Source organism: Rhagoletis pomonella, unplaced genomic scaffold (genome assembly GCF_013731165.1).
Source record: "Rhagoletis pomonella isolate Grant_MI unplaced genomic scaffold, Rhpom_1.0 Rhpom_scaffold_05660, whole genome shotgun sequence".
NCBI lineage: Eukaryota > Metazoa > Arthropoda > Insecta > Diptera > Tephritidae > Rhagoletis > Rhagoletis pomonella.
The window spans coordinates 1-11,605 of NW_023464197.1; the positions used below are offsets into that span (position 1 = coordinate 1).

The window sequence follows — 11,605 nt, forward strand, 5'->3', positions numbered from 1 at the left end:
TACAATAAAAATTGGTACTGTTTTTCCATCGGAATTATAAGATCTGCCATAATTTAAGGCTTCTGCCAAAATATGTCGGAAAAATATTAAGATGTACGTGTGCTGCACCGATGTGAAAAAATATCCAAAACTCGGTTTTTATATATAAAATGAACCTTTAAAAAAGTTTTTCAAAACATCACCTCAGATGATGGAAGAGCTTAAAAGCTCGGCATAAAAATGTTTACAAATTTTATAAATGGAATCAAAATAATGAGATTGTTGCAGGCATTTTCAAATCGGTACAGCTCACGCAAATCTTAATATTTTCCAAAATATTTCGGCGGAAACTGTAAAATATATTATACCTTATAATTTCGGCGGAGAAACATCCACTTTTTCTAAGAAACTCCCTATTATTTATATATTATACATATGAATTAACAAATACCCGTCCCGCTTCGCGTCGACCGAAATCTACTTTCCGCTGTTGCTAAGGCAAGTATAGCGTTAGAGACCTTACAAAAATCGACCACTCCATGCACGCTTGTAAGGGCTACTCCAAAATTAACCGAAATGCATATTAAAAAAATGTTTAGCTATTAACATTACGATGTCCTAGGGCAGGACCATATACTCCAGCTCGGCATTATATTAGAGTATCACAAAAGAACTCCATGGAGTAATCCCTCTACATCTCGGCAACATAGCCGAATAAACATCGTGGAGTGATTACGATCGCTACAACAATCAAAGATCAATGATCGGGTAACATAAGCTGGTGTAGGGACACGAGTTGCTCCGCTACTGCATTACAGAGGAACGTTTTTAAGTACTCCAATATAGCACAAATGCACAACATTTTCCAGCGAATTTTGCAGGGGAATAATATTAAATGCTTATAATCAGTACAATATTTTGCTTTGCTAAGATTCAGTGGCATTATTTGTAAAAAAAACTGCTCTCTTACATACATTCCAAAAATTTCAAAGGTAAATTGCCTTACCTCATAGGGACTATGGTTTCACCAAACATGTTGTTGTACCACAAAATTGCACGTTTTTTTCGTCAGTGAATAAGTTAGTATTGTTTGATAAAAATTATTAAAATGCGTACAAAAGCTGAATGATATACATACATAGAACATAAGAAACCATCAAGATCGAACTGAATATTACACCGAAAATGTGTATACAGAACTAGCCGATATGCGGAAAAACACAGAAGAAAACTTTAAAAGTATATTCAAATTAGCTGAGGAAAAAGCCAATTAGGTTGGTTTTATCTTAGAAGTACCACGGCGAAAGGGACGCCAAGTATATCATGCAAATTACGACGGAAGCGCAGAAACCTTTTTCCGTTGCTCAATTTTTATTCCCATACTTAATCATTATTTGGATCAAATAAATGTCAGATTTGTTAACTATAAAAAACTACTACAAAAAAAAAACACGAGTGCAGTGCACACCCGGTAGAAGTGAAACCTTAATAAAATTAAACGAGAGAATGAGATGAATGCGTTTGTTTGTTATAATATTATTACGCAATTGGTAAATTCTTATAATTTTTCGTTTTCAATTTTAAAATTTTTTAGTTTTTAATTTTCTTACTTAGACTCATGTTCAAATTTCTACAAAAGAGACGAGTTGAGATGTGATCAATATATCTTTGAAATAGACTATGAATATTTGTTTTTGATCGTGTTGTCGATTCGGTGCGACTGCTGGACATTTTTCAATTTAACTGTTCGCTCATGGTCCAATCTGCTTTCACAAGCACATATTTCTCCCTCCTTAGAAATTTGAACAGACATTCAGCCCAATTTTTGATACTCCCGAGGAGTTTTTTCTCCGGGAATCTGTTTCTCCCGGAAAATAAATCCTACAATAATTAACTACCAGGAGTAGAATTTACCCCGAAAACTTGGGAGGGGAAATTCGAACTTCGAAGAAGCGGTTTGACACTTTTTTGAGAGCTCAACTAAGCCATTTAATATAAAAAGTCCTCATTATTCATGATAGGAGAAAAGGGAAAAGAGAGAAAACTCCCAGGGAGTTTGTGTTCATAATCAGCCTGATTGATTGCAGTTGTTGTGCATTGAGTTCTATTTGAGGAGTAACAATTAGAGTCCGACCGATTAATCGGCATCGGCATCGGCATCGGCAAGTATCGGCACAAAATTTAGCATCGGCATCGGCATCGGCATCGGCACTTTTTTGCCGATTCTTTGCCGATTCTTTTCCGATTATTTGAAATTGCTTTTCATATGGACTTTATACTTTATTTCAGTTGAATACCCTTTATCTTGTCTCAAAAATTTTTCATTTGAATTGTCCTGTAAAAGTTGTGTTTCTTTCTCACATTTTGTTCTGATTATTCTCTTTTGTTTTTCGTATGTACATATATGTTGACGTTTGATTTTTCAATAGATATTGGCCATAAATTCGCGCTTTTTGTAATTCCTGGTAACTAAGTGCAATTTATTATCAGTTAAATCTTACAAACTTTTATGTTTTTTAGGAATAATGGCTCAGGCAAACCCTATTTGGAAGTTTTTCCAAAGAAATTCGAGCACAGCAAAGTGTGAAATATGTTCAAAGGCAATATCTCTTGGTAACGTAAATAAGAGGCGACAAACAACAGCCAACATCAAAAAACATTTGCAGACAGCTCACAAAAATGAGTGGAAAATTTACCTTAAAGAGCAGGATGAATTTTTAGCAGGAGTGAAAAAGCAAAAAAAAGACGGATCCAACTTCCAGCACACTCCAAGAAACGCTGCCGAGCTTACTCCAGAGGAAAAGTGGATATTGTTACCCAGACGATCATCCAGTGACCTTGCGAATCGACAAATCCATAATGGATTTAATTATTGTCGATATGCTGCCCTACAATATAGTTGAAGGTAATGCGTTTAATAGGTTAAACATTTGTGATCCAAGCGGCGATAGCAGATATCGCAAAAAGAGCGAAAAGTTTTTCCGGACTACGTTGATGCCAGCAACCTACGATAAGATAAAGCACAAAGTTACTTATCTCATAGCAAATGCGGAATGGATCAGTTTCACAACTGATATTTGGAGCAACTCCACCAAATCATGCTCCTTGCTCAGTTTTACAGCACATTTCATAGAAGGGCCTCGTAGGCTAAAAGTTATTTTGGCAGCTAGCGTTCTGGAAACTGATCATACCGCTCAAAATATTTTTGCTGATTTAAACAAAGTTATAGAAGAATACAACATTCGGTCAAAAATTCATTTGGCGGTAACTGACAATGCTGCAAATATGAGAGCAGCAATGAAGTTGGGTAATATTAAATGGTTTGGGTGTACGGCACATAATTTGCAACTTGTGATTCAGGACGCAATTTATAACCGGAAAAATATTCAAGATATATCACACAAATGCCGAAAAATTGTGGGACATTTTAAGAGAAGTGAGCAGGCATGTCGCTACTTAAAAAAATGCTAAGAAACGCTTGGTTTGCCTAATCATTCACTAATACAAGAGGTTGTTTGCAGATGGAATAGTACATATTTGATGTTAAGTAGATTATACGAGCAGAAGGCTGCCATTAATTTATATATAGCAGAACGTGGTTCTATAGAAATATTGTCTGTTAGTGAATGGGCGGATATATCTAATGTAATATCAGTATTAAAGCCGTTTTACCAAGCAACTCTTGATCTGTCTTATGAGTCTACGTGTGCATCTGTCATAATACCTTTAATTTCCATGATTCAAATTAAGCTCGAATCTAATGATAACGACGGTGCTGAAATTGCGATGCTAAAGGTAAATTTAAAAACGTCTTTATCGCGGCGATTCGAATTTATTAAGACAAATACAGAGTTGCTTATTTCCACACTACTTGACCCGCGTTTTAAACAAAAATATTTCTCAACCGCAGAAACTCGTAGATGTGAAACTCTATTGAAAGAACAAATAAATACAAATAAAGATTCGTTGGAAGTTTTACCAGCTGTTTCTCCCACTCGCTCCTCTGAAACAATTCACACTAACAATCTTTGGGAATCTCACGATTCTGATATATTATCTCAAGGTATTGAAGTGAAAGAAGGTATATCACAATTAAAAAAACAGCTTGATTCCTATCTTAATGAGCAACGTATTCCTCGGGATAGTAATATTTTTGAATATTGGCATCAGAGTCCATATTTTCTCTTGAAAAAAATAGCTACCAAATATATGTCAGCTCCGGCGTCAAGCGTTGCGAGTGAACAGCTTTTCAGTGCTGCGGGTCAGCTCTATAGCGATAGGCGTACCAATTTACTCGGAGAAAACGCCAATAAGCTTCTATTTTTGCATTACAATATTAAATTATTCAACTTTGACTATTAATTTAAAGACGTACATATGTATGTACATGCCTAGCATTTAAGTTCTTATGCATTGAGTGCAAGAGTGTATTTGAGTACAAACCGAAATGAAATTGTATGTTCCTATTTCTTGCTAAGCACTATAAAAAAGGGTTTTATGTAATGTACATAAATGTGATATATGTACATAATAATCTCACCCACATGTGTATGTAATATTGCATAACAAGCCAATTAATTCAATTATTTGTTTCTTTTGTTTTGTTAACTACGTTAAATAAACTGTTTTTATGAATTAATACATTTGTTTGTAATTTTTTACGGAATCGGCATCGGCCGATTCTTTCCCCATAAGCCGATTAATCGGCATCGGCATCGGTACCTGAAAAAAAACTGGAATCGGTCGGACTCTAGTAACAATACGGACTCAGCCATGTGTAATATGGTAGATAACAACTCCACCTGCTCTTGTCATTGGTATTTAAATTGAAATACTATATCAAAATTAGCAATGTGTAAAGTGTTCTCATTATCCAGCCAAGTCTCTGAAAGAATTATAAAATTCGACGATGATGCTATTGTTGAAGATCCTGTACGTGAGCACGTAAATTTTGGCAATTGAAGGTAATTAATGGCAATTCTTTCCTTGCATTATAAAATGATGTAATACTTTTTCAATTGTTTCAAGTCGAATAAAATGTAGCCTTTGAAATTCAGCTTGCAACTCAATTGTGGATACTGTTGATCTCCGGCTGTTCAAATATCTTTGAACATTAATACTTATCTGTCAAGGCAATAAAATTAAACATTAAAACATACATATGTACAAACATATGGACATATATTTAGAAAATGACTAGTTTGTCTACACATAGAACACAAGCAACAAAATATACTTTCCTACACACAAAAAATATAATACAGTCCAGATAAGTCAAATAATGCATTTTCGCTGCGATCTTTTTGCTTAGGTACGAATGAATTAGGCCAAGGGTTCCCAAACTTTTTTCCCCTCGGCACTCTTGTTGTGCTAAAAAAAATTCGCGGCACCCCTACTTTTCAAATGTCTACGAAAACAAGAAAACACAATGCAAACTTTATGCTCCTTTAGCTTTAATGTGAGGACTGAAATTTTTTTGACGATTTCATTATTTCCTTTAAGTTTATTGGGAGCTTTGACAATTTTACCCTGAAATCATTTGACGCCGAAAGCTTGCTGGTGTATTTGTTTTTAGCCGACTTCACATAAAGGATAAGGCTATCAATTCGTCGGACTATTTTTTTTGTTATTTTTTATATGTAATTTTCCGCATAACTTTGGACCACGTTAACCGATTACTATAATTCTTTTTTAAAGGAAAGGTGTTACCTAAAAGGTGGTCTAATTTCGTTTAAATCCGATCATTGGATCATGAATAGATTAACGATAAACTTAAATTCTTAGATGGGAATTGAAATCGGTTTTGTTTTTTTTTTTGCTTAAAAACGACTCGTTTATGTAAGTATTTGTTTATAATGCAGTCTCACATAGAAATATAAAAGCAAGGCCCCTATTATAAGTTGCATTCGACTGTGGTCGATGAGGAATAGCGCTATTGTGAATTTCGCTCGGTTAGGTTGTTTACAATAGTATATTTTTCACCGCTGAGAAGTTTTGTTTACAAATTGAGCAAACTAAATAGTGTGCTTATACATATGTATGTAAATTTGTGCAAATTAAAATGAAATAAAAAAGAAAGCGAGTTTATAAAAACGTGGTAAAAATGGTACTCAAACGGAGTTATGGTTCAACGATTCGTCAGAGGATGAGAGCTTGGTAAACTGGCTAGGAGTAGAAAATGTTTAAGAGGGTTTAAGTGTAGTCTTTCGAATATATTTAAGAAATTTGTCTACAGATTTATTAAATACTTCCGACTGTCTAAAGAGGCGTTTGTGAGCCAAATCTTTTTAAAATAATTTAAAACTATCAACAGCTTACGATTTTGTTCTCAGAGATCGTGCCAACTGAGTATTGGGATTTTCTTTCACAAGTAAAACCAGCCTTTCGAGCTTGTGTTTAATATTCATGAAATGCATGAAATTAATAAAAAAAAAATTTAAAGTTAGTATCTAGCCGCCATAAAGTAAAAAAAAAACAATGCAAAATCATATATTTTTCATAATTTTCTAACACTTCGCTACACCATCGAAAGCAAAATTCTATTCGACAGAAAATTCGATACTCAACGAAAATTTCGACACCGTTGCATAGCTCATAATTTACCTTTCGATAACCGATAACCAGCGAAGATCGAAAATCGAATGCAACTCAAAATAAAAGCCACTAGTATTTTTAATACAATCTTGCCAACAGCAGGGTTTTCTGCATACACTTGCATCCAGAACTCTATTGGCTCCCTTCGTAGTATTTACTAATCAAAGTGCTGTCTTCACTGATGTCCAGAAGGTTTTCAAGAACTTAATTGGTCATCTCAGTAGGTTTACGCTTCGGGTCACATGAAAACGGGTTTGTTATCCAGCTGAAGCCATCCTCAGAGTCAATGTTGGGAAAATATTCGACAATGGTTTTTCTAAACCTTCCAAGTTAACGCTGGTAATGCGCGTTGACGCTAAGAAAATAATTTTTACAGCCAATTTCACGAAAGCAATTTAAGTGAAAAATTATTTTAATTTTTGGAATTTTATATGGCAATTGCTGGTGAAACCGGCTGTTATCAATTTTCCTTAATGTTAACTTGGAAGTTACATACGCTTTTCTGATTACTTTGTTTATATATGGGGTTTCCATGCAAATCGCTAGAAATTTTAAAATATACATGTCACCAATAAAAAAAATCTCGACGCGCTAGAAAAAACCAGAGATGTATTTTAATTTCGCAGGCCTCTGTTATCTTCGCAGCGTCATCCAATAAGGGTTTTAAATCTAGTGTCGGCATCTTCCTAATCGCCAGGGAATACCGAGGGATCATACAGTAACTTCTCGTGGCGTTTTCTGCCTCTTGCTTCATCCTAGATATCGGTCCCTTCGTTTTTCCAACCACCGCATATATCCGCACACTTTCTCCATTTAAAACTCTGTACAAATTTGTCGTTAGCTTTAAAAATTTCGTCGCTAGTGGCGTAAGTCTGAAGTACTTCGTTCTTCTTCGATTTGCATTGCGAATGGGTACCTCACTGACATGAGAAGACTGCCTCTAAAATCGTGTTGATTCGCTCTTTGACAGTGTGATTGTGAAGTTCCAAAGAATAAGTAATATATACACGTGCGCGAAGCTGCTGCGCTTGTTACGAGAACAGCCCAGCCAGCAAAAAATCCGAAAATTAATCCAAAAAACGGGAAGAAAAGTGGATGAAACGCGGATTAGGTCTACAAAAGTACCGAAAGTGATGGTGAAAAGGGTACGTTTTCGGCTATTTTTCTGAAAATTTTCTGATTCAATTTTACGTTGACAAAACGTACTGGGGAACTACGCTTAAGAGCGAAATATCCCTTTGCTGCAAGCTATTTGTGTTGTGTATGGGGTTTGACGAGCCACTGAAGGTAATTATAATAAAATCTAAATTTTTTGATTTTCTGGCCGCCATGTTGAAGTTTGATCAAAACCGCTTGCGTTGTGTATGGAAAGTCTAAAGAATTTGTTCGCACCACTAGTATACTCTAGCCACTAGCGGCACCCCAGGCATACGCTCGCGGAACCCCAGGGTGCCGCGTCACCCACTTTGGGAAGGCCTGAATTAGGCGATGGGAATCGCTTACCCTTTCGCTTCAAGAAGGCATTATTTTAACAGGGGCATGTCATTGGCCGTAAGCCCTTACCTGCATCATTACCTTCTAATGAAGGGAGAACGCATGGATAAACAGAATCCAGAGAAACGAAAAAAGAATGCCTTACAGAGAAACTAATGTAGAATGCCTAGATAAGTACATACTTTTGTATATTAAATTTAAAACAGAAAATAAAGATTGTCTTAAAAGATTAAAATTAAATTAAATTTATATAAATCAGTTTTTATACATACATATGAATGTATTTAGGTATTTAGATCTTATTGTACGTCCTCACTCATGTACTTCACTTCATTGACTGACTTCAACTTCGCTGTAAATTAAACAAAGCGAAACATGATCAGTGTTACCGCTGAAAAATTTTCGAAAGTCGTAAAAAGTGTCGCAGCCAAAACTTGTTGGGGCATATTCATAGTCGAAATAAAATCAACTCTTAGGCTAGTTATAGCTTTTTGACATAATTTTCAATGGGAAATCTTTCAAAAAAGCTGCACGTAGCATTAGACTCGAATTTATTTCATCTACGAGTTTGACCCATTATTTTTAATAAATTGTTAATGGAGATCATTTTCTGCCAAAAATCTTTTCTTCTCTTGAAATTAAAACCTATTGATGAGGAATATATTAAAAATGCGCCACATGCATATTTTGCATTTTTTATGAAAACAAAATTGCAGTTAAAAAAGTAATTACATCAATATAACAAAAAAGCAACATTAGTAGATAACAATTATTACAACAAGTTTTAGCCTTTTAAGCTTGTATATAAATTATCGCCGATTATTTCCACGAAAATGAATTTAACACAAATAATCCCCATGTTAATGCTAAGCTACAAATTTTTGCATAATAAAATTAGTCAAAATCTTGCCAGAGATGTAATTTTTAAGCACCTTTGAAAAGTAATATTTTATGAAAAAACTGTCAAAATGTTTATATATAATTTTTAGTCAAAGAAAAGGAGCAAAAGTCGCATCATTTTTAAGAGAAGTTTCAAAATAAGCCTATTTCTAAAAAGTCTCAATTGTCAATTTGACACTTTAGTCGCAGAACGGTAACACTGAACATGACTTTTATGCGATGGAATTTTCCACAGAAAGTAACGGTAGAAAAGAATTTTTGGGTATTCATTCTGTTTTTCTGCTAACTAAGGTGAAACATTTGCACTCCCCGTAATGAATCAAAGCAGCGAAATTAATAAAATATTGTAGAACATTCTGCTATGCATAACCGGCAATGCCTAAAAGAAGCGAAAAAGTTAGAAGACATTATAAAGCAATGCGTTCTAGAACACGTTGCCACTAAAAGCGATTGCCTTTTTTTTGTTGGTGCATAAGTATAATGCAGACATACAGTTGTCTGATTACTTGTATTTACAAAAGAATGGGCTAAAAAATACAATCATGACAAACCACGTTAAGTGCCATGTAGTAAAGACAATGCAACAAGCACACACACACATATGTATATAAAAATATTACATTTTTTACGAAATTAACTTTTTGATGCAACTTTGTTTTACAACCCATAACGCATCACCTGTTCAAATATTACGGCTTGAATCCCAATAGCTACCCCAAAAATTGACTGTAAATTTTATCGTATGTGACAATGATTTTTTTTCTTGTGGGCGAAATTATCATATGGGCTAAGAAATTTGAATTCGGAGACCTTTCTACAAAAAAAAATCTTGAGTTTAGTTATATTTCTCAATTATCTCAGCAAATCTAAACTTTGGTATTGATGATGCTAGCCAAAGCAGAGAAAATACAAAAAAAAAAAACACTTTCCTGTAAAATTTGGTTTTTTTTGGAAGCATGTCTCCCGTGAATCACAACATGGTTAATTTGGTTTCTTGCTTTTCGACCTGGAGACAGCCAGGTAGGTTGGTGGATCTTCTTATGCTGGAACCTAGTACTACATATTACCATGTTTCGGGCCCCGGCGAAGTCGATCAGTCTCAGTCCGTTATCGGACGCTTTGTCGTGAAGGCAGAACTTTCCAACAGTAGCGCAAAGAGATCCCTTCCTTACCCACCTTGGATTTTGATATCGTGTCAGGGGTACCGCTCATATGTACGCACCAAGCACTCATAGAAGAGATCCTTGGAATACTATCCTTTTCTTAAGTCGGGGCATGGGAGCAGATTAGCGAGATGTTGAAGAATCTCGCTTTGATGCAAATTGTGGCTAGACGTTTGTCCACCAGGTTAAACGCCAGTACTCGGCGACGGAGTCTCTTCTACCACGAAACCAACACCGAATTTGCGCTCCTTTACGTGACAATTGTAGCAGACGTCGCAAGGCTTCATGCTTACCTTGCCTTGCCCCGTCCATCGTATTCCTTGGATGGTGGTGATGACAGCCTTTGTCTTCCCGAGGACATCAACCAGCCTAGCAAAGCAAAGGTACCTTCCCCATTAAGTGTCCGGATATTCCGCATACCATCAAATCATAGTCCTTTAGACCCTTTACCGTGGTCGTCATCAGAAAAAGGGGGTCTCATCCGATGCTGTTTGTTCGTTTTCATTGAGCGGGGTTTTAACGCGGCGGGACCCAAACCCACATACTTTTACATATAAACTACCTGTATTTTATAATGCACATGTATCACAATAAGGATGTCAGACGGAAGAAACTTTAGCGGTTAAAAATAAATTTCAAACTCCCCACGAGAAATATTCTTCTTCCAGTGGGATTCGATCCAACGACCTCAGCTGACTCAGCCAGTTGCCTACGCACTGTGCTAAGTTCGCCTTAATTCTTGTTTCTTTTTTCGACTTTTAAATTTGTAAGGCCAACTACAATCAAGCGCAGCTATTCCGGTGCTATTTAAGCTTGATGATGTGGTTGTTGGTTTTTGTTAAAAATTATATTTTTGGAATGTTTAACTTTTATGTATGCTCGTCCTTAAGTTATTTGTTTTTGCTATTTATGGCCTTATAACAATTATATTCAACAACAATGAATCCCACTTAAAGGAATCTGATGAGGAAATGTGGTGCTTTCCGAAATAGCTATCACTTCTACCATAGTTTTTCATTAAAAGCGGCCTCACACTCAATAAAAATGTTTGAATATAATTGTTATAAGGCCATAAATAAATAAAAAAAAACTTATTGTTTACATAAAAAATAAGAACGGTAGTTAAGAGAGAGATGAGTGTCGAAAGCGCAAGCAAAAGAAATGCATATCACTAGCTTATACCGTTGACAAACGGGCTCGATTATTTGCATAAACAGCCTTCATTTGCTTTGACCCATGCATTTTCCTCTTTAAGATGCGCATAAGCAGCCGAACAAATGCACGAAATTTTTGGGAATTAACCGGATCAGGGGAATTTTCGATGACAACACTGGTAAAAATGGCCAGCGGTTGTCTTTTGTACAAGTAAACAAAAAACACAGGCGAGTTTCGCTTCCGCGGTAGCCGAGTGGTTAGAGTTGCGGGCTACAAGCCTGTAGCTGCCAGGTGCGATCCTGGGTTGGAGCGACTGCGAA

At 35.8% G+C, this 11,605-nt stretch overlaps 1 protein-coding gene across 2 annotated transcripts; it reads left to right on the forward strand.

The window, feature by feature from the left end:
* Window positions 1-2,419: 2,419 nt before the first annotated feature.
* On the forward strand, window positions 2,420-4,547 carry LOC118755226 (zinc finger BED domain-containing protein 4-like). 2 transcript variants are annotated; one of them, XM_036490073.1, is made up of 2 exons: window positions 2,420-2,444; window positions 2,500-4,547. In XM_036490073.1, exon 2 carries the CDS (start codon window positions 3,520-3,522, stop codon window positions 4,339-4,341), a length of 822 nt encoding a protein of 273 aa, XP_036345966.1. In that variant the 5' UTR covers window positions 2,420-2,444; window positions 2,500-3,519; the 3' UTR covers window positions 4,342-4,547. Both variants share the same exon structure in this region, with proteins under 2 accessions (XP_036345966.1, XP_036345967.1).
* The last annotated feature ends 7,058 nt before the right edge of the window (window positions 4,548-11,605 follow it).

Excerpts from the sequence above, each read along its gene's own strand:
- LOC118755226 (XM_036490073.1), top strand. The coding sequence starts at position 3,520 with ATGTTAAGTAGATTATACGAGCAGAAGGCTGCCATTAATTTATATATA.